The 23336-nt window shown below is 37.0% G+C and overlaps 2 protein-coding genes across 6 annotated transcripts in view; both read right to left on the reverse strand.

The window, feature by feature from the left end:
• Positions 1 to 1015: 1015 nt before the first annotated feature.
• Positions 1016 to 17800, reverse strand: tapt1a (transmembrane anterior posterior transformation 1a). Of its 2 annotated transcripts, XM_008421095.3 has the most exons (15): positions 17581 to 17800; positions 14735 to 14865; positions 13588 to 13706; positions 11907 to 11939; positions 9442 to 9604; positions 8449 to 8584; positions 7979 to 8076; positions 7698 to 7767; positions 7326 to 7406; positions 6745 to 6854; positions 6599 to 6658; positions 6401 to 6469; positions 6198 to 6274; positions 4563 to 4732; positions 1016 to 3239 (listed from the first exon to the last, which is right to left on the reverse strand). In XM_008421095.3, exons 1-15 carry the CDS (start codon positions 17768 to 17770, stop codon positions 2935 to 2937), a joined length of 1812 nt encoding a protein of 603 aa, XP_008419317.1. In that variant the 5' UTR covers positions 17771 to 17800; the 3' UTR covers positions 1016 to 2934. The 2 variants fall into 2 exon arrangements, with proteins under 2 accessions (XP_008419317.1, XP_008419318.1); XM_008421096.3 differs by lacking the exon at positions 11907 to 11939.
• Positions 17801 to 20592: 2792 nt separating this feature from the next.
• Positions 20593 to 23336, reverse strand: part of ldb2a (LIM domain binding 2a) — a 98744-nt gene continuing 96000 nt past the window's right edge. For all 4 annotated transcript variants that reach the window (XM_008421092.3, XM_008421091.3, XM_008421093.3 and 1 more), the window contains exon 9: positions 20593 to 22560. In XM_008421092.3, the coding sequence (XP_008419314.1) occupies positions 22330 to 22560 (231 nt within the window). In that variant the 3' untranslated portion in view covers positions 20593 to 22329. The remainder of the gene's footprint in view (positions 22561 to 23336) is intronic.

Raw genomic sequence — 23336 nt, forward strand, 5'->3', positions numbered from 1 at the left:
ATGTCTGGTCCAGATTTACTCTGCCTGACCTCCGCTTCCAAACAGACAGTGTGCGGGTAAAGATGAGGTCATCATCCTAACGGGAAGTCGAAAATATAAACCACTGTTCCAACTTTGTGAGTGCACTGGCAGCCTCAGTCCTTTTGTTTTTTAAAAAACAAAAGGACTGACTCAGGCTGTCAACATCTCCAGAAGTATAAGAATCAGAGTCTGATTTTTAACTATAATTTAGCCTTTGGAGTGGTTTGATATGCAGCTGTATTGATGAAACAGCTGCATTGCTTCAATTTTTTTTACCCTACCCTACTATTGCTCAATGTAATTTTAAGTGTTTTTAAAGTGTTTCATTGAACTTTTGACAGCTCTTCCTTCCCCCCCAGTTCTTGTTTGCTTTAGCTAAAGCCATAGTTTGCAGAGATATTCCAAATATCCATTCATCAAGCCATCTTCTAAACCTGCTTATTCTTTACAAAAGTATAATGCTTTTTAGTCAGAGTTTATTCTGATAATCCCCTATTTAACTTTGGCGTTATTTACTAGATAGAGTAAAAACTGCATGATCCTGGTCACTGAGTGAAATGTGCCAGACCCATAGTAAATCACAAGCAGCTAGTTGTTTCTGGTCATGGTTAAAGCTGTTTTAACACCACATCACAGAGGCTTCTGTATGTATGCAATCTCACCAGAGGAGAAAAGACAATTCTGTATTTTATGTATGTTGCAAAAATAAATGTTTGTTTATGCTGCAATACTGCAGTCACATTTAAGTCCAGACTTTAAGTAGGCCATTCCAAAACCTTCCTTTAGACTTTTGGAGACATATCGGTGTTTTTTTTTTTTTTTTTTCTAAATCAGTTTTCTAATCTTTCTGATTACTGATTGGTGTAATTCTCCAATGATTACCAAATTAGATTTTTTTTGTTTACTTCAGAGCCACAGCTGAAAAAAAAAACTGCTGTTCATAGTTACTCCTTTCCTTATTGTTGTTTAAAGGAAACATTTGCGATCACCATAAAAAAAAAAAAAAATACTTTTATTATTCCAAAAAGGCAATTTCATTCATTATCAAGGTATGAATTAAATATAAATCTAAACTAATGAAACAGAGCAGGCAGTGTACTGGACATAAAAACACTCCACTTCATCAGTTCTGTTGATCTCGGCTTCGGCCGCCTGCAGTTCGGCTGCCCTTCACTGTAAACAAACAAAGAGTTTGGACGACTCCGAACAAAACACGGGGGAGTTCCGGCCCTGTGACAGAACCACGCGATGGTTTGAGGAATCACATTTCACACGGAAAATTTGAGTCATTTACAGTTCCCCCAGTAGAACCATATTGCTTACTATGATGGGAAAGGACAATGTAAATCAACACTTTGCCCTTAATCATTAACGTAAACTTTTTTCTGCTTAAACAATATTTAACATTTGTCTGTACATCCTTGTTCCGATTACATTTTTTGTTTCCTTTAGTCAACAGTTCTTTTGAAATTGTGTTTCGGTGAAAATATTTTATACAAATTGTAAATGTGTAATAATGGATGAAACCAGAAAACAAATCAAACTATATCTGCATTACGTTTGAAACTGATACATTTCTGATCAAATTGAAGGGCTTTGCTTGACTTTCTATCATAAAAATATAATCAAGTTTGGGATTTTTATATTGTCCTTACATTCAATTATAAACAAACAGTTTTTATATACTCTATATATTTATCATATGTTTTAATCACAATAAAAAATGGTTTACAATAACTTCTTAAAGTCAGTCAAATCACAGATTTTAAAGCACACATGCAAAAAAAAAAGGCATTCTGTCGTGGAAATATTGCTTCTATCTTTCTAAGATGTTCCTATGGAAACATCAGCTGAGCTTATGTGAAACATGACCCGATTTAACTTAATGGTCCATCAGTGCAAACATTCGAGACCAAAAGAATTAAAAACTAACTTGGTACATTCCAGAGGAGGCGCCTCACTCTGTCATATCGCGTCTTAATGGATAACAAGACATTGAAGGTGATAATATTGAATGATTTATCACTTTGTTCATAAAAAGGTGACATTATAGATGTAACTGCGCCGCTGCTTCCTCCACCTCTGCTCTCCATCTGCTGAGTCAGGGACCGACAGAAGCTGCTGAGTTAACATCAGCAAGATGGGGTTCAGTAAGTTGGTGAAGGTGTTAATGATATAATGATGTAAACAAAACGCCCCTCTTAAGGCCAACAGTTCAAAAGAATGTTGTTGTTTTATTACTTTGGATTTCATGTTTGCTGATTCTCATGTTTTGAATTATAGATTTCATGTAGTTTTCTGTAATCCACATTTTATTATCCTCAATAAACCGAATAACATACTGACTTATGTGTGCAACAATATCTTTCCTGCTTTTCTGTTTGCAACACCATCTCAACATAAATGAATAAAATAATCACTTAGTCTTGAAAGCCAATATGTTGATACCTCAGCATGTTTTCTTATATAAAATGAATATTCTGACGCTTGCTTTAAAAATCTGTGGTTTTAGTTTGTTTTCTGTCTGCGGAGCGACATTTCTCTCCTTCTGGTCCCACAGCTGCTCAATCAGGAAGTGCTTGTGTGCTGTCACACTCACACACACTGTTTTCTTTCACACAGACACACACCTACACACACACAGAAACAATTGGCAGATTGTCCCGACGACTCAACTGCCACACTCACACTTTCTGTCTCCTGCTGTTTATCAGACACCTGAAGTGTTCTTCGTCAAACTTCTCGACCTGAGGCGTCGACCACAGCAGAGCCGCCTGACGCTGTGTCCCTGGTAACAACAACTTATCGTATTGCCAATAAATACTCTGCTTTCCACGTGGAGGATCTGGCTGAGAGCCTGCACTCTCCGCTATACCTGAGTGGGTTACTTGCTACATCGGTGGCTGCAGCTGGTCAGTCGATTCGGTTGCCACAGATTGTGAAGCGATCGATCTCCAGCAGGTCTTTATTGGGAGCTTTGTGGTTCATATCGGAGGCTTCGTCTGCCTCCTCTTCCTGTAAAGGTGAAGCTGTTGGTGGGTCAGTGTCAGATTGGGGTTCTGAGGTCGAAGGACAGCTGTCTGCTGTCGCAGGTGAGGCGTCAGTGGGGGGAGGAAGAAACAAGTCAGATCGGGGAGCCGGCTGGGTGGTCACAGAGGGTGAAGAGGAGGTCGGAGGGCTGCAAGGTGTGGCAGGAATCTGATCCACAATGGATTCACCTGAATGACAAAGGATGAAACGTATGAACTCCTTTTCTCTGAAAATGTGATAGTAACTATTTTGTAGACAGTTGTTGTCTAGAAAGACTTAAATATTCCAATAATAACTTTATATTATAACTTAAAATGTTGTTATGCTTGTCAAGCTAAATCAGCTTTGCTCAGAATTAAAAACAAAAAGGCAGTGGACATTGCTCATCTGATGACTTTGTACAGGGTTCTTGTTGCCAGGCAACCATGGCAGACTAGAGCAAGTCAATGCAATCTGTCAAGTTGTTTGCAAAAAGGCAAATTGTTGCCATTTTTGGAATCTTTGTCTAAAGATTACACAAAGAAGTTGATATATTAATAAACCCTTCATGCTGCAGCTGACTGACTAATAATGGCCAAAAATTCAGCTATAAACCTGCATCTCTCTTCCTGGAGATTCAAACTACAGCTAAAAACTAAGAGAAATTGGGTGGTTTAACTTGCAAACAAATACAAAATCTATTTTATCCTTTCTTTTGGGGAACCACAGCAAGGTGATTTTTTTATATTAATATTTTTTTATCCCTCCTCCTCGGTGAAAGTGAGAAAAGATCAGGAAGAACAGGAAGAATCCAGCTTGGAAAATAAAAAGTAGTTATTTCCACAACTTGGCTGAGCTCCAAGATGGCTGATTAAAATGATTCTAGTTTATCCAGAAAATGTAATCTTGAATAAATCAAAGGACAGCACAGATCTCATTATGAAGTATTGTGTTTTGTAGAAAGAAAACAGTGTGAACTATTTCACTCTGAGAGCACAAGGAGTAGTATCATGAGAAAAATCATTCTGAGAATAAACACAATAAGTCATATTTTAAAGAACTGCGCAAAACTGATAAGAGACTTGGCAGGAGAGACACTGCCTCACTTCAGGACGTCTTGTTTGCCAGCTGCACATATAAATAATCGTTTTTATAAATAGAACTGCAATCCACCAACCTATTGATTCGGATTGTCAGAGAAAAGCATTTGCATTGTTTTAAAATAAAAATAAGATGTTTAGAATAGATATAAATACCAGATGTTTGGATGTGTTTTTATCAATGGTTTTGCTGGTCCACCAGCGATTACAAACGTTTTACCAAAGAGTTAAAACTCACAAAATGAATAATACATAACAAGCCTTTCCTCTTTTTTAGTAACAAATAAAATGCAATGCACAGGATAAACCTCACGTTGTGTTTTGTCCATATTTTACAACATAACTTCAATAACTTTTATGAGAGATCCCTTCATCTTCTCTGAAGACATGCACTTTAATAAAAATTTACTTGAGGTGAAAAGCTTTGCTTACCTGAAGATTTAGTGCATCTACGTGGGTCAGATTTGCTGGGACTCTTTGCAGAGAAGGACGGAGCGGTCGGTGGCCTCTCAAACAGTTTGTCCTCCATGTTGGCTCTCTTCACATAAACACAAGACTTCCCCAGTAGCACAATACTGTTTAAAACTTTCAGAGTAACCATCCTACAAGTAGAGCAGCAACAAAGGAACCAATATTAGAATATTTTACATTTTATTGGCACAAAGAAATAAATTGCTAAAAACATAATAAAGGATAAAATAAGCAATAACTTGGGGCTAATTCTAAGTTTCCTTGAAGTTGAACTACAGCAGGTTTTGGAATTTAGATTTTATTTTTTTCATAAATGGTGACATTTGCTAAACTTGTTGAACTCTACCACAGAGTGAGCAGCCAAGAAGAGCAGAACATCGCAGTTATTCATTTATTTTAATTAGAAGCAGAGTTTTCTGACTAAATCAATCAAAACTAGGATGAGCTAAACTTACAGAAGCATCTTAACATGTTAAAATTCAATCAAAATGTTTGTTCCAGTAATTAAGTTTAAAATATGAACCTTTTAAAATTTTAGAAGTTAGTCATTTGGAATATTACTCAACATTCTGCAGCTTCGAAGGTGACTCTGCTTAAATACACCCGATTCTATTAAAATGGGCATTAGCAGAAGTCTGTACAATTTGACCGCTTGCTGAGAAGAAAATTGAGCCCTTTGATGAGGGTGTTGGACCAGGAACCCAACAAAAGATTTCAGTCCTCAAGGTTGAAACCCCAACGACCGTTGAGAAGTTTAAGAGAGATTCACAAAGTGTGGACTTCAGTTCAGGTCAGTGCTTAAAGAGTCACCTGCTTCAAATATCCTTTAAAAGTTTTTAAATGGAATTATGTAATATCCTTTTGTCTGAGAAACTGAATTTTGGGTTTTCATCAGCTGTAACCAAATGTCATCAAAAATAAACAGAATGTAAGTCTATATAATGCTAGTTAATTTATTTAATTATTTAAATAAATATTTTTTTTACACAAATTGAAATTTGTTGAGATGCACCGGTAATAGTGTTTTCTTAAAATGGAGCCTAACGATTGTAAGCAATCACCACCATTCTAGCCTCATCTTTCACACCCGCATGCTGATGTGCAGAACGCTTTTCACTGCAGAGCTTTGACTCTGACACTGATGAGTGGAAGACGGACACATTTGGGTCTGTGGAGCAACGGTTGCTGTGACAGGCCATTTGGAACTGAGATTGTGTCAGCTAAATCTTTGCCAAGGCACAGCGATCTGCTCAAACAAGGGCTATTTTTAAACCAGAGGAAAGGGAAGGCCAGAGATGACAACAATGTGTTCTTCTTCCTGAAGGGAATTCTTCAATGGGAAGAGCCCAGTGGGAAGTCAGCTACGGTGTTCATGTTTATATAACCACAGATGTGTCAGTGTGTCCTCATCAAGCGCAGAGTGCAAGTCAAGAGTCTAACAATTGCATTTTTTATTTTTTATTTTTTAAAACGTTTGCTAAATTTGTCAAAACTTTCATCACAATATTGTGGTTACTAGCTCTCATTTTGGCAACAGGAATATAATTTGCCATATAAAAGCAGAAGAAAACAAGCAGAGCAAAACTAAAGGCTTACCCAAGATAAAAGAGGAACACACATGTGTAGGACAGAGCTCCCTGTACCTTCACAGAACTCATCACCACTCGGATTAGCTGAAAGAACAGCAACACATTCCAAAATCAGTTTAATCCAAAAATCTAAAAGTATAAAAGCTAGTATTTGGACTGTTACTCTAAAGGGTTTGAGTCGGTTTAGGGTAACTGACTGTTGCCACTCACCAGGACAGCCAGCGGCAGAGGGATGAAGCCCATCCTCCGGGCCACTGAGTCACTATAGTCAGTGTAGGCCTGCACAGTGACACACAAAGGTTACATCTCTTGACATGAGAATCTGTTAGCTGCATGAGCTTTATTATGTAACAAAATAATCACAATGATATGAAAACAAACAAGCAAAACAAAAAATAAAAATCATACGTTCTTCTGTCGACTGCTAACAAGATCGAAGGCCAGACTGGCTCTGTATTCACTGTACACCTGTAGGACAAGCATGTGGCCGGTTAGAAACCTTGTTCAATAAGCGATGCGTAAATGTGTTATTTTGCCGTTGGCTTGTTTCTTACATCTGCTGTGATGTCGTTGAACTTTGTGATGAACGCATGTTTAATGATGTCAACAGCAACTTCAGACATGACGACCATAAAGACATCAGGGAACAACATCCACAGGTGGTCTGAGGAGAAAGAATGTCATGTCTGAGCAAATCCATCTTGGTGTATCAGAGGATGAACAGAATGAATGCAAAATGAGAAGTGTGCTGCTTTAAAGAGTTAACATTTCAGTTGACAGTCAACGTCTGTCACTGACAGGGAGTTTGTGTTTGAGACTGGCAGGAGGAGCTGAGTGTCAGAAAGCTGTCAAACAGTAACGCCCAGCTCTCATCTCTGACTTTGCTGCCTTGTTGACTGAAGATTCTGGGAGAAACTCCCCAAAGTACTACAGTTGGTCAGTGGGAAGAGACAGAAAGCAACTGCTCAGCATAACTGTCAAATCTTTATTCAAGGCAAGCAGCAACGTTAGTGCTGGCACAGAAATACTGTCAATGTGTTATATTTAGGGCAAAAGTGAAAGGATGCAGTTTTGTGTTTAATGCATTTTAAATGTTAATAAAAACTTAGTTTACAGGGAAAACAAAAAAAATTACCTGGGTTCCATGAAAACTGTTCCATATTCCTGAGACAGACGATGAGGAGGAGAACATAGCTGGTAAACCGTTCTTTAATATCTGAAAGATAAAATAAAAGCAGCTAATTAAGTAGAGTAAAAAATGTGAAATGGGCTAATTAAAACGGTTCACAGGAAGTCAGGTGCCATTTTTATCTTTTTTTTTTTTGTCATGTGTAACAATGAAGCCAAAAATAAACAAATGCACTTTTCTTATTAAGCTAGTTTTGGAAGCCTTCAGCTGACTGTGAAAAAAATTTTGATAGCTGTGCAATGCAACAAATGTATGAAACTGTTATGAAAGACAGAGGTCAACGAAAAATGATGTGCAATGTGGTGATGAAAAACTTACCACTGTTAGACATTTGAAATAAATTGTTCTTCTCAAATTTCTTGAAGACGCTTCCCTTGATCTCCACAAACTGAGATTCATAAAACACACATATTAGAGCATCAAATCTATACTGTATAAAAATACAATGTTGTAGCTGCAAGAGTCAGATTTTAACATCTGCAAGCTGAATAAATATATCAACATGCAAATACTTTTACTGCATTGCTACTTGGACAAATATTTTAGGTAAATGCATTAGAATTTCTTTTTTTTTTTGCAAGGTGTGTCTGAGCACTGACATTGTTGGACATCATAATGGTAAGCAGAGACTTGTTGTGCGAGTTGAACGCAACATTCAGAGTGGAGGCTTGGACCATGATGAGGATGGAATGAAGAACTGAGGAAGAAATACTCAGGAAAAACACCTTTTTAAAAAATAAATCAAGTTAAATAAAAGCAGTGGTTAGGAATAAGACTTCTAAACTAAACCAGAAACTAAAAGTCTATTATTTCAATAATATTTAGAGCTGGCTCAGGTGCTGAAGCGACAGGCATAAACATGTTGTTTAAGTCCAAAAATGTTGATTTGTCCTGCCTTTGGTATACCATATTTGATAATAAATTTCAAATAACTAAGAATATGGATGTTACAGAATTCTCATTTATCTAGTGTATGACCATGTGCATCACTGTTGCTTTAAAGAATAAATAAAAGGGGTCATATTTCAAAAGCATTTGTGTTCAACATGAAGATAAAATGGAAGGATACAGACATAAAAGACAGCCATAAAAAAGTGAGGGATAACTCCTATACTGTCTCTTTTGCGTTCTTTGGGTTCAGTGGCCGTCCAGTACAGAGCATCCAGGATGTCTTGACCAAAAGACGAGAAGAGGCGATCTGCAACCTTATAAAGGAAAACAGGTTGGAAATGAAGTTTGTCAGAGCTTTAGAAAGACAGTAAATGTAACCTTATTGATGTTAGTCAGTGAAATATTAGTTTTTTTCTGTTAAATCACAGAACCACCTCAATTCAGACATGAGTAACTTTCATATAAAGTGCTTCGGAGCATCAAATATGGAAAGAACTACAGTCTTCCTGTGATGCTTCCTTTCCACACAAAGACGAAAGGTTTATTTTGTGGGTGCAAAGAAGTAGCTCACATTGCTAAACATGACTTGTCAATTTATTCAGCCATGAATCTTAAACTTTTATTAGATGTCCTACTACTGAAAAGGTAAGAGAGTCTGAAGAGAATTTAAGAATCACAAGCCTCAATTATTTCATAATTAATCTCTGAACTTCAAAAAACATCATTGTGTTTGCCAAGAATTCAATACTAGATGTACTCAGAAATCTGAGTCTATTTACCAAAATCAGATGATTTTCAGCTCGATCCTCAGAACCCCAACGTCTAATCTGTTTTTGATCAGTGAATTGATCAAGCCTCTACTAAGGGAGAGAGAATGTAGCTGAGAACTTTAAGTATTAGATGTAAAAAGCTATTTGAAAGAAAACTACTTTTTGTTATAGAGGCAAACTCTGTTCAGTATGTCAGCTTTGAAGCACATTTTTCCTTGTAAAATATACATTTTTTAAAATACTAGAGATTTATTTAAAACGACTCTGCAAATAAATAGTTTATTTTCTTCCTTAACGGTAGGTATTATGCAATGGAACGGATGTTAAGAGTTATAAATAAAACAACAGCGTAGCTAAAGCATCACTAATTTTTGTTTTTCGGTGTTTGCAGTGTAAAGTACCTCCAACATGTTGTAGATGATGTAGAGCTTGATGACGGACTGTCCTCTGATCAGGTGATACATCATGGAGTAATCCACGTAGTGCATCATGGAGAAGCACAGCACCAGGATCAGCCCCTTCAGCATATCACAAACCTGCGCTGGCTGCAGCAGTCGTGACCCGCTGTTCAGACAGACACAGGGACCCACTCAGAAAACTCAGCATCTATTTCCCGTACCGACACACAGACTTGTGTTATTTAATGCCCTGATGCATGCTGAGCTGCAAGCTGTTCTGCATCTCCCAAAATCAAACATGCATGAGTAAATGTGTTCACACCGCAATGTAATGCGTGCTGACAAACGCACACGTGAATCAAGTATTAACATGAAGATATTTCCAACCATTTGAAGAATCATGCACACATTCATCTAAAACACGGTGATGCTTTGCAGTGAGGCTATGACAGCAAAACAAGAAGGAACAGACAACAGATGTCGCCCAGTCTCATCTATTACTGCAGGTTACTCAGGCTGAATGATCTCTGTCCGATTAGATTCTCACAAGTTGATGCCAAGATACAACATGAGTAATATTTTCATTTCTGTTCAAAATGAGATAAAACACCAGGAGCAACAACAGATGGTATCAATAAAAGTACAATATGAAATATTAAAGATATTATCTCCTTTATATAACATTTATCTTGGAAGCCAGCTGTCTTTTTAATATGGTTGTTTTTGAAATGTGTCTCTCTGGTTAAAGTACATAAGAAATAAATCCAGACTGTTCTTATCTACCAAACAGACCAACAGGACCAGTGGCTGAGCTTCGCTCTTGATTAAAATGTTTCAGTTATGATATAAAATTGGATTCAACATTTTGGACAGAAATGACTGAGACAGAAAACAAACAGGCATCAGCTGTCATATCCACGTTGGCACGTCTTTTCAAGGTAATAAAGTGAGTCAAACATGCAGCTTATTTTATTAATATCTGTAGTCGGCAGCGGCAGCTCTGGAGCACGTTACGAGAAGAGCTGACAAATCCATGGGAGCGGTTATTTAGTTACAGTGACAGGGGCGACTGGGAAGAGCTGGGGGAGATTAATTTGAACACTTTCTCCATATTTTCCATGTCAGCTGTGTTTTGTCTATTTGCATGCAAGCATGCAACACCACTGTAGAGAAATTATTTATTTCCCTTCTAAGGACATGAACTTATTGGTAATGACCAGTTTGTTTAAATTACTCATTTATCACAGAGAAATGGGACTATTCCTTGAAAATGCTGAGGGAGCCTAATCAGCCTGCTGCTAGTTGGTTAATTGAGCTCTTCTGAAAGCTAAACCCAGTTACCAGCTCTGCATGATTTTTTCTTTGCCAAATCACAAAAGGCACAATTTTTAAACACTCAGTATCAAAGTGCAATGTTAGGAACGATTCTAACTGTCATTGATGCCTCCACTGACTTTAGCAGCAGCTTTAATGATACGGAAAAACATGATTTACATGGCTGGTAATAGAGAGGCTGAATCATTGCACCTCTGAACTGACACCAGACTGACAACAACCTAACCATTAGTATCACTGTATTCTCACTCAATGCACAGCTGAGGACGCAGTTGAACATCTGGGCTGTTTTCAATATACCATTAGAGGATAATTATCCTCACAGTGAACTTTGATTGTAGCTCAAAAAGTTACCCATATATCAAATTGCTTCATATCACAAATAAAAGCATGTACATAAATTCTGCAAAAATGGGAAAGACATTGGACATGGACTTCTGGTGCTATACCACCACCTAGTGTTCAACCTTGCATTGCATTATATGTTACAGTTTTAGTATTCAGGTAGTGAAGGTGCTGACCCTGAGAAGGCTCTTGATTCTCAGCACACAGACTTGAAACTGCTGCAGCCTTTAAAGTTACCTGCTCAGGGGTGCATCATCTACATTCTGTAAGCACCATCTTCACAAACCAAATCATTTTACGAAAGCAAGAGAGCAGCATTACAAGCAACTAGGACTGAGAATAGCTCCCTCTATTCGAGGATGTAAAAGAAAGCTTAACATAAAGGGCAGAAGAAGAGGTGAAAGATTTTGTTAAAAAAGCTTAATTTTTAGTATCAAATAGTCTGTCTGCTGCTGTACAGGATAATTTAACAGTGGAGGTAAATAATTACTTTGTTTCTCTCCCTCTTAAGTACTGGAAAATGAAGCTACAGACAACACAAACTGCAGTGCAGCAGTAGGTGTATCACCGACACTTATCACGGGGTGAAAATGGCCAAACATGCTCAGCAGAACTTTACTGGAGCAGACAAAGTTAAACTAACTTGAAGATCAGAACATGGTGTGTAGTGCCAGGCTGTATCTTTACAAACATCATGGAGATGAGATGAGGCTGATGACTGGAAACACGGGCTTGTTCGGGACAGGACTAACTTTTACTGGAGCTATGATGGGCTTGTGGGAGCATACCTGCTTCTTTTGCAGTAGGGGCATGTGCGTGCCCTGCAGGGGAAGGACAGTAAGGTGAGAGATAGGCAGAACAGGGGGCAGAATGTCACACGGGGCCTCTCGTGAGACTAAGGGTACATTTATCCATAACTTTGTAACATAGCTGGACTGTTAACAATTGTTCCCCTGATCCAACTGCTCTTGCGTGTACAAACTATTAGAGTTTTTGTAAGAAGACATTTCTCCTTAATGGTTTTTGGCCTTTTCTGGAAAAGTGATCTTTTCAAAGTGCGGTCCTATGAAAAACTGATATAACCATTCCTAATATTTTATTTGCAAGTCTTACAACTTATACTCTTACAAGGTAAGGTAAGGTAATTTTATTTATATAGCACATTTTTCAGCAACAAGGCAATCCAAAGTGCTTTACATGAATTAAAAGGAAATACAAACAAAATAACAAACCAAAGGAAAGAAAAAGAAGAAAAAAGCAAAATGCCTAATATAAATCCTTTTCTGGTGTAAAATGAGTAGTTAAAGTTTCTAAAAAGTAGTAATATAAAAGTAATTAAGTAGTGGCTGTTCCTGTTAAGTATTTCTGGATTCTAAGTTTGTAGTTATTCTAATTCTAATTCTGACTCCATTTCTGGGCTGTATAATATTAATCTAAATAGTGCGTACTCCACAATTTCTAATATTACTAATAAGCTAAAATAATTCTGCTCAGGGGTGCATTATTATTATTATTATTATTATTATTATTATTATACAAATTAATAAGGAATAACTACAGACATGATTGCCAGTCTGAAAATTAAGAGAATTACCTAAACGGTTTGCATTTACCATTTATCCTTGCATAAAAGTAAGTGGATATACCTCTAATTTTACTGTTTCTGGTATACAGTATAAGTTAAAATGTTTTAGACTTTTGCATATTTTAGTTGAACATTTGATTGAATCGGTGAATGACTGAATGCAGTGTAAAGCGCTTCATCGTCTTGACTTGATAAAGATGCAAGTTCAGGTCATTTATCATTGACCATGTCATTAGATGGATAAAACTCTAGATGAACACCTGACAAGAGGATAAAAGCACAGCTTAAGTTTGCAAAGACGCATCTGAGCAAGACGTCTGGACCATAACCCTAATGCAAAGGTCATCAGAGATCATAAAGTTGTGGCTTCAAAAGCTGGTTCTACAGGATAATTAAACATTTTAGATTGCTTAAGTATCTAAAATGTTAAATTTATTTATTTTTTATTATTATTATGTGTGATAGATCATGTGTTGATATTTATCTGACGTTGGATTTATCCATCTTGCACTGATGAGATATTTTTTTATGTCCAGATACAACACCTGTAAAATATTGAAAAAGGGTGGCCTTAACTTTCAGTTAAAGCTATGCATTTGCAGTTTAACAGTTTCTCTAGAAGTATGAAAATGTATTTTAATCCTTCTGATATGTTATTATATGAAGAAACATAGGAATAGGTCAAATGATCCTGGAAGTGTCTCCCAACACAAACTCCTGAACCTAAAGACCTAAAGAGATGATTGTGGTTCTGGTTTTCACAAAACCAAGACAAATACAGGAAATTAACCGTGAGATGATAATCATACTCAGTTTGTGCAGAAATACAATTTGCTCTTATTCCTGTTTTCAGTTATTGTATAATGTATGTTTTCCAATCTTACCTGAAGCCACAGCATGGCAGGGTGAGGAGGCGAAGCAGAGCCAGCAGCACTCTGAGGGGCAGCAAGGTGAAGATGTACAGGAAGGCATCGGCACACAGGAAGAAGCCAAAGATCATCAGCTAGAACCAACCAACAAACAAACACCCCCCCCTCGTCAGACAACAGCTGTCAGCGTGAATGTAAAACCTCCACTGTGATCATTAAATGTGTGTGAGCTGAAAAGCAACAATTCAAAAATCTATATTCTTATAATCCATAAATTTAATAAAGATCAGATTATTTAGCGTCAAATCAAAAGTACCATCAAAATATTTCACAGTACAATGTTATTCTAAATCATATGTAATTACATTGGATCAAATTTAGTTGTAATTCATTTAAATCATCCATCCATCCATTTTCTATACACCCCTTGTCCCTTAGTGGGGTCAGGAGGTGCTGGTGCCTCTCCAGCCAACGTTCTGGGTGAGAGGCAGGGAACACCTGGACAGGTCGCCAGTCTGTCGCAGGGCAACACAGAGACCCACAGGACATACAACCACACACACACACACGCACACACACACGCACACACGCGCACCTAAGGAGAATTTGGAAAGGTCAATTAACTAACAGTCATGGTTTTGGACTGTGAGAGGAAAACCCTTAATTTAAATCAATCTAGTTAAAAATATAGTTACACAGATTTCAGTGTAATTCTATTGCTGTACAGCAAATTCAGTTGATTTATTTGGTTCAGCCTATAGCAAATAGTGGTTTATATTAAAATAACATACATTTAATTTATATTATAAAAACAACTACAAAAATATCACCAATGCACATTTTTAATTATTATAGTTATTAGTAATAAGCCATAGTTGAATTGATTAGGCAGAATCAACATTTATTGCAAGATTGTGCAATGACAACTATCACATATTTGGTTTGTTTACAAGAGATTGATACAGTTTCCCATCATATAATCCACTGATGTACACAATGAACATTTGTTGGGTTGTCACATAGCTCAGCTGTAACTCAGTTTACTGGAGCTTCAGGCTGCTCATAACATAATCATTTCTGTTTGGCTGGAGAAACAAGCAGCTTGATGAAACTGGCCAAAGAGAAACAAGGGGAATATTTCAGGACCGTTACTGTACACTACCTTCTCCAGCTCCTTGGGTATACGCATGCATGTATATACCCTCTCCCTGCGCTCTGTGTACTTTGCTTCATTGTGTTCCAGGAAGTAACCTCTGGTGAGTTCTGTACAAATGAAGCGCGTCAACGATGGATCTGGAACAACAAGAGGGCCACAGTGTCATCACAAAGCCATTGTCTGTGACAATTGCAGCTGTCAGCAAAATCAGATTTCAATTCCATGAATGTTATTGGAAAAAGTGATTGAAACTGATTAATCTTTGCATTTTTAAATGCAAAAAATAAAATATACCAAATACTTACTTTAACAAAATTATGTAATTATTCTAATGGCAAGTACAGTTACTTTAAAACTTCATGATGTTTTCTGATTAAATCAATTAATAATAATCAATAATCAATTAAATGACAAATTAAAACAAAGGATTATGTTGAGGTTTAAAAAGTAAAAAGTTCATTTGCACTAAATGCAAATAAACCAAATGTATTTTTCAAACGTCAGCCACAAAGAATACTTCAAGAATGTTTTGCCCCAAAAAAGTGAAACAGTGATGAGTTTGTTGGGCTTGATGTGCACATAATCATTTTACATCATGTTGCAAGTATCTTGTGGCCAGTGTCTAAACTGCATATGGAGTTGAAACACCTAAATGATAACTCCTAGAGGTTTCCTCAAGGAAACTGTCACTACACTGTAACATTTCTAAGGATGTCTATCATAACTTTATGCCATAACTTCTACAGTAACTGTTTTTGTGCAACTTGGTATATTATGTAACCCAGCATGACTTCGTACTTTATACTGTCTCTGTTTGTTTAACTGTGTTGAGATGATATCAGATGTACTAGTTGATCCCTGTATAATTCACATTAGCATACCACAACTTACAGGTGAACTCAAGGTTGATATCTTTAATAGGTTTGTTTTCTTTTACACCTGAAAAGTAATTAATTTGATTCATTTAGTATTTATGTTTTCGACCAAGAGCCTTAGTTGAAAACATACTATTTTTTCGACTTTTTGTATGTAAAAAGGTTTTTACATACTTTTTTACATAAAAAGTGTGCAAAAAACATACTTTTTTACTATTTTTTAAAAAGTAGTATTTATTTTTCGTAACATAACCTTAAAGTTGCATGATGTGTACAACATATCACATCACAATCATCACCAAATCAAAGAACTACTTGGATGCTATCATGTTTTACATATGCAAATTCCTTATGCCAATAATGTATTTGGACTGTTGGATATTCTTAGTGGTCTCAATGCTAAAGTTGACAAGCAAGCGGTGGAGAAAAGTGGGTTAACCATAACCAATAACATTATTGCAGTGTGAAGCAACATCTACCAACATCATTTCATCATATTGTGCAGTCAAAGTAAACAAAATATATTTAAACTTTTAGGTCATCATTTCCTTCTGCAGCACTTTGAAACAATGGGCATCATGTGCTCAAGGTTGATTTCTGCCCAAATAAATAAATAAATTACCTTGATTCTTCTAGAGTGAATTTTGGGTCAGTGGCTACTCTACAAATATTTAAACTGAAAAAAATATTCATGTGTCCAATACTTATTTTATCTGCTCTTAATACGATGTGACACTCAAGCAACATATGAGTTACCTGGTATAAAGCGATGTGGCTGTTTATAGTACCAACAGACTTAAAAGTAAATAATCTGTCAGGTCTTTGTGTTATTTATTATTCAAGGAGTCAGAGTTTACTGTAATGTCTTGATAATAGCTTAAAAGAGATCAGAAATATTTCTTCAGGACTTCATACAGATGGAACATTATTTTCACCTTTGAGTCAAAAAGCTTTAAACTTTTTTGACCCAAAGGTGAAAACAATGTTTTATCTGTACATAACAAGCTGTTTTATAAAATAAAAAAAATATTCACTGAACTCAAAAAATGTCCAGCTACATATTTCAAGTATTTGTTTAGTTTATAGTTTAAAACTAATAAAAAACACATTTATTTTGTTAGACTTACAATCAAACTGGATTTCAAAAAGACTTTAGACATGGTAAAAACAAAACAAAAAAGATTCTGTTGATCCATCTGCTGTTCCAACAGCATTCTGTGATGATTTAGCTCATCACAGAATCCGGAAACTTCAAACTGAACCTGTAGCTGATTGAATTTGGTCTCCTGGCTCTTTTCAAGGTCCCAGGTCCTTGACTTCCAATGAAACTCTGAACACCGTGTAACAGCACGATTCTTTTACTCCTCAAACCAGCCAAATCTTATTTGGTTCAGAAGCTTAACGGACACATTTGTGTGTTGGTTCACGGACTTCAGCTGCAATCCACACACTGTAAATGTCCCTCACACTTTTTGTTTTGACCTTCTACTGAACTTCCTAATATACTTGGATAAAGCACAATAAACAGTAAGCTTCCCTAGCAACAACCTTTTTGTTATCTATAGATAGATATTTATTTTATACAAACAGTAGAGCAACTGTACAGCACGGTGTGGTATGGGAGCCTAAAATATGAAAACGTAATATGAAAAAAGCATGTCATATACAGCAGTAATAAGAAGCCACATAGCTTCACCAAATGGCTGAATTTGCTGTTTTTAAGCTAACTGGCTATTTACTAATAGCTTGTTAATTAAGCTAGCACTGTAAATAAACAAACTCAGCAGCTGTCATCAAGCCGAGAAGACTCATTTAGGCTTTTGTAGCTAATTTATGCTTGAGTCCTCACCCCTCCACACAAAACGTTGTAGTCGTTGAGTCACGTAAGTGTGAATGGCTAAAGAAAGTCAAAAACAAGCTTTAAGTTGTTTAACGGTTGTATCTGTGGCTTCACTGCTGGGTGGACCAAACGGTTACCTGCTGAGACTTCCTGCTGCTCCCTCTTCACTGCACTAATGTCGAAAAACCCCAGTGTCTCCGGAAGCTCTGGAGTTATCCCGATTTTTCCCGACCTGCGAAACTCTTCCCAAGGTCTTTTCTGTCTTTTCTTTAGCTCAATTTCGTTTTCTTTCTCTTCTGACAGCTCGGTCCCCGACACGTCCGCCATCTTTACTCTGGTCAACGCATGACGTCAGCAAAGCGGCGTCGGTCTAAGACACGTCAACTAGAAGATTCAATATTTATCACAAAAGTACAGAAATAAATGCATGTTTAAATGTTACTGAGAAAACATGCTATATATATATATATATATATATATATATATATATATATATATATAATAAAAGAGTGGATGTCAAACTTAACATATTTTTGTGGTTCGGCCAGAACCTTCTACATGTTCAGTTTTCTTTAAAATCCTCTATTAAGTAGTTATTTACACATTCTGAAGCAGCCACAATACTTTATTAGTTTGCAAATAAAACTTGAGCAGACATTCTTTTAATTAATACATTTGTCTGATAGGCTGTGTGCAAAACATATTTTATGCATTATTTATGTAAATAAATAATAATACAGAGTAACTACAATTACATTTAAATAAATAAATAAATAAATTTGTAACCAGCAACCCTCCCGACCCCACTGAGGGACAAGGGTGTAAAGAAAATGGATGGATGGATGGATGGATGGATGGATGGATGGATGGATGTGTATATTACATCTAGTCTGAGTATACCTGAGACGAGGGCATCAATTTGAAGTAAGAAAAAAAATTAATTCCTTCTGGTGTCAGTTCTCAAGCTCTTCCACATGGTGGTGCCAAAGTCCTGTCAAATATTTCAAAATTTAAAGTCTACCCAACAACAGCACCGAGGCTTCTTCTTACAAAGGATAACGTTCACATATAATGTGTCTAAGCAGCAGTCTTCAGGTTTCATTGTGCTAAATTATCCAAACACCTTATGCACCTTAAATCATAGGCTGATCATATGAACCTGATATATAGATAAATTGAATCCACCCAAACCTCCTAGAGACTTGCATACACAGTTAATACACATACTGCTTTTTAAAAAAAATAAGTTTTACAAAATGCGACAGACTGGCGACCTGTCCAGGGTGTACGCCGCCTCTCGCCCGGAACGTTAGCTGGAGATGGGCACCCGCAACCCTCCGGACCCCACTGAGGGACAAGGGTGTAAAGAAAATGGATGGATGGATGGATGAAGTTTTACAGAAACATGATTGCATGAATCACTAACGAGGGTCTTTCAGTGATTTAGTCTTGATTTTAAATTGCACATCTAAAATCTTAATGCACATATTATTCTGTATTGCCTTCTGCTCTTCTCTGCGAATTTTGTGTAAAAATATCAGCAGGTTGGTTTTTCAGAATGATCATTAAAGGTAATCAAAAATGGCAGCAAGAGAGAGAATTTGTTTAGGGAAAAGGATGAGTCATTTTCTGCCATTAGATTGTGTGAAGGGTACAGGCAATGTGAACAATGATTTATTTTTTTGCCAGTGTATAGAAGTGGGAGAACTGTAATCTAGAAATAAAAACAAAAAACAAACTGATGCATATCATTAAGCATTTTTCTCATGAAAGCTCACCATTTTTTCTGCACCTTACAAAATGAAACATTCCTGAAGTTCTTAGGAAAATTAAGGCTTTTGTAATCCATATATTCTGAGTCTGGTTCAGCATTTCTTTTGAGCATAACCGTGAAAAGGTGGTAGTACTCAACCTGAACACAGTACTTCACCATTACTGGGCTAATTCAAGACAAGCAACCATTCACATAAACACGGTGACTTCTAAAGAAAATTTATAGAGACCAATTAATCTTACAGGCATATTTTTGGACTGGTAGGAAAATGCAATACCTATCTAGGGCAGATGAAAACTCCATGAAACAGGACCCCAGGCCTGAGATCTGAACCCAGGACCTACTTGCTGCAAGGTAGAATTGCTAACATCTGTTTCACGAAGCAGCAGCTCAAGGAATACTAAGACTGAAAAATGTTACATCCTCAAGCATGCAAAAATGTTCTCTTCTACTGTTTCAAGGCCTTTTATGAGTTGCCAGTGAATATTTTTTCCCAGCTGTTTGAAGCATAAAATGATGCAGCAATGCTCCTGCTGCAAAAACAGAAGACTTATTCTCCTTAGAAAAATAAAATTCTGATACTCTTGGTTAAAAGTTTTGAAATCAACTATCATATTCTTTTTCTTACTATACAAGTAGACTCATTCATTCATTCATGCATACATTCATACATCATGTTATTAATTTTTGTTTAAAATCTGGGTCTTCACATTTTCGCAATTCAATATTTGCTGTTTTTTCTGTGGAATGTAACTTCAAACCATTTATAAAAAATTGCCTCTTTGCAGATTTTTCAGAGCATATCTAAAATATTTTAGATAAAATCCAGATTGAGAAGCTGAAAGACTGATGTATAAAGCTACTTGACCTGCTATTGGGTAGCACTTGCAAAGAAGCCAATCCAGAACAATCATTCATTTTACTTATTACTATAAAGAAGATCTGTTAGCCTCTGCAGCAGCGCTAGCGGTTTCCGCTGTGCTTATTGATGAATATTTAGCTGTATTTGGTGCTTAACCTATTAAAATGGGCAGTTATAAGCATTTTTAGAGGGGCTCTTAAATATTCCCAGATTTCAGTTATTTGCGGGCGTTTGGGGTCCCTAAATTTACTACAAACACAGAATAATTACTATATATAAGCAATACTCTGAGAAAACCCATACAGGACCTGGAATATGGTAGAAAAACCACACGGAAAGACTTGCAGAGCTGGAATTTACAGCAGGAATATTTTCAGTTTTAACCACCAAGCAGCCCCTGCAAAGAAAAAATGTGTTTCTGAAATACTGTGCAACATAATGAGAATAATGTAAAAACATATGGTTCAAGAAACAAGACCACCGTTTAATACCACGTGTGTTGATCAAACCAAATTCAGCTTTTCTGTAAGCACGGTTTATTGGCACACATAATGGTAAAGCATACATACCAGACATCAGATATGACACTGAACACCTCTGCTATATAATGTACAAATGGTGTCTAATAATACTAGGCTCAAACATATTTTGAAATGTGTTAGCTTCCTTACAAATACACAAATAAATACCCATTAGATCGAATTGTATAAAGACATCTGTCGTTGTTTTCTTGCCCATTTTTAAACAAAAATCCAACAAAAAGATCAAGGATATACTGGGGTATCGATTCGATTGAAGATTAAAGAACAATTGTGAACACAAACACGGGGATCTTAAAGCATTTCTGTGGGGTGGATGAGATTGTATGTCAATCTGAAAATGCAAAACTGGTTTGTTCCTTCAGTTTGTCACTTAGTCCTCAATAAATGGTCATGTGACAGTGTGGCTGTTTGTTAACTTTGTGGCTTTGGTTCTGTACTAGCTAGAGAGGTGTAGAAACATGAGAAGTTTTGGTTCAAAATAAAGCAAACCAGCATCCATCCAAACCACCCTACAGAAATGAGAAACTGGTATGAAACAAAAACAGCTGCCATATCCAAACTGCTTTCAGTGGCTGATTTACAGTGGACAAATAGATTCCACCTCTATTTACAGAGCTACAAACCTTGTTACAGTGTTCCCAAACTGATGAACACAAAAAGCAAAAACCAAACGATGCGTTTCAAAGAGCACATTTATCAAACCAAATTAAAATTGTATAAAATCATGCAGGAGAAGGCTTTTGTATCAGTTTGGGATTAGGTCGTTAAAGGGAAAGAAGTCCAACTTTCCAGGAATAATAATAAAGAAAAACAATAAAGCGTCAACATGTGTCAGCAAAGTTCACAAACGGATCGGCAAAATTACAATGTGACTTCAAAGGATTCAGAAAGAAGCAAAAATACCAATAGACTACAAACACAATCAAACTGGTTTGCATGAAATCACAATCTGTGACAGCCGCAGTAACGTTAAGAAAACAATTCCAGGACAAGATTTTCCTCATTTGAAAAAGCTTCCACTTTGTAGAGAACTTTTATTTCCTCTTAATTGGAAATGAAACTCGAGCAACAGTAGAAACAAACCAACGGCCGACTGAATTTCCAATAAAAATGCAATTGCCTCCAACAATGTTTCATTTGAGTCCAATGCGGTGAGACACTTCTATGGGCTCCGCTGGCTGCTGAAAACCACCTTCCCTTCACCAGCTTTCTATTTCAGAGACATTTTGTTTGTTGTTTTTACTCTTCTCTCTTTCCCACTGTCCGCAGTCAGCGTGATGACTTGTGACCTGCAGGTCAACCAATCACAGCTGAGGTATTCCACCAGACAGGAGGTTCGCATCTGAGGGTCCGGGAGGGAGAATTTGATCTACAGCTTTCCACTGAAGGGAAAAAGTCAGTCTGCAATAATAATTTTATTTTACATTGCATACGTTTTGTATGCATTTATTGTCTGTAGATACTTCTGAGCAGTTCTCTGTGGTTTTTTTTTTAAAGAAATGTTACAATGATTCAGAGAAGAAAATATCCCAGATGACAAAGTTTGGCTAGACATGCCAGTGGTGAGTTTGCAGACAGGTGAATTCATTATGCGGCACAGAGGCGCTGTCCTCAGGGTAAACGGGAGGGGGGGGGCTTTAAATGTCTAACCCACATGGAGCCAAGGATCTGTTGTTTTCTTCTTTTATGTAATTTGTTTATTATATTTTTACTGCGATGGCTGGGGCGCTGTGCTCTCAGGCTTGCTGTCCTGGGCGGCGGGGGGTTTGCTGCTCCAGGGGGCGTTGTTTCCCAGAGCCGGGGAGCTGTTGAAATCGTCCTCGTCATCCAGGCCGTTGGTGGCGTCATACTGCGTGTTCTCCAGACGGGTGATCAGACGCTCATCCTCGTCCCCAAACTCGCCGCCCATGAGGGTCGGCTCTCCAACAACCATCACGTCCTGCAGAGATGAAGAAAGGTTGATGAACTAGAAACTTCTCTTTTAAAACAGACCTCAAATCTGTAATTCAAACTATTTTTACACCTACAAAACTGTGAACAAATTCAGTTATTTGCTCCCTTAGAGGTTTCTTCTCTTTATGCTTTCTTGTGACTCTTAAATTTATCAATTGATCAAACAAATTGTATATTTACCAATATTATTGACATTGCAGGATTTTTCTATATTATTGACATTGCAAGATTTTTCTAAACAAAACCAACATGGCCATAGAAAAGTACTGGCACCCTTAAACTAGAGTTTGTGATGCTCAACTGTCATCAAGAAGTTGTGGTAACTGGCAAGGAAAGTTCTTTATACCTGTTTATGAGCTTTGGCCAATTTTGCTTTATGGAGTTGTTTTATTTTGCCACATTGGAGGATTTGTGAGCCTGTATGGCCTGTTTAAGGTCACATCACAGCATCTCAATTGGATTTAAATCGGGAGTTTGACTAGACGCTTTCAGAGCTTTTCTTTTTAAGTCATTCCGATGCGCCACCTGCTGTGGTGCTGTGGATCACTATCCTGCTGCATAAACCAAGTCAAGTTGAGCTTAAGGTCACAAACCCCCAACCACGTCTGACCACCAATATCATATTCTCTTCAAATGCTGTAAAAGACCAGACTTTACAAAAAGCTCATCATTCTACAGAATGTTTCCCCAAAGATCTACAGGATCATCAAGATGTTTTTTGGTAAACTATTGGTCATGTTTTCTCCATTTGTGGATGATGTA

This window comes from Poecilia reticulata, chromosome 10 (assembly GCF_904066995.2).
Source record: "Poecilia reticulata chromosome 10, P_reticulata-male-v2, whole genome shotgun sequence".
Classification (NCBI taxonomy): Eukaryota; Metazoa; Chordata; class Actinopteri; order Cyprinodontiformes; family Poeciliidae; genus Poecilia; species Poecilia reticulata.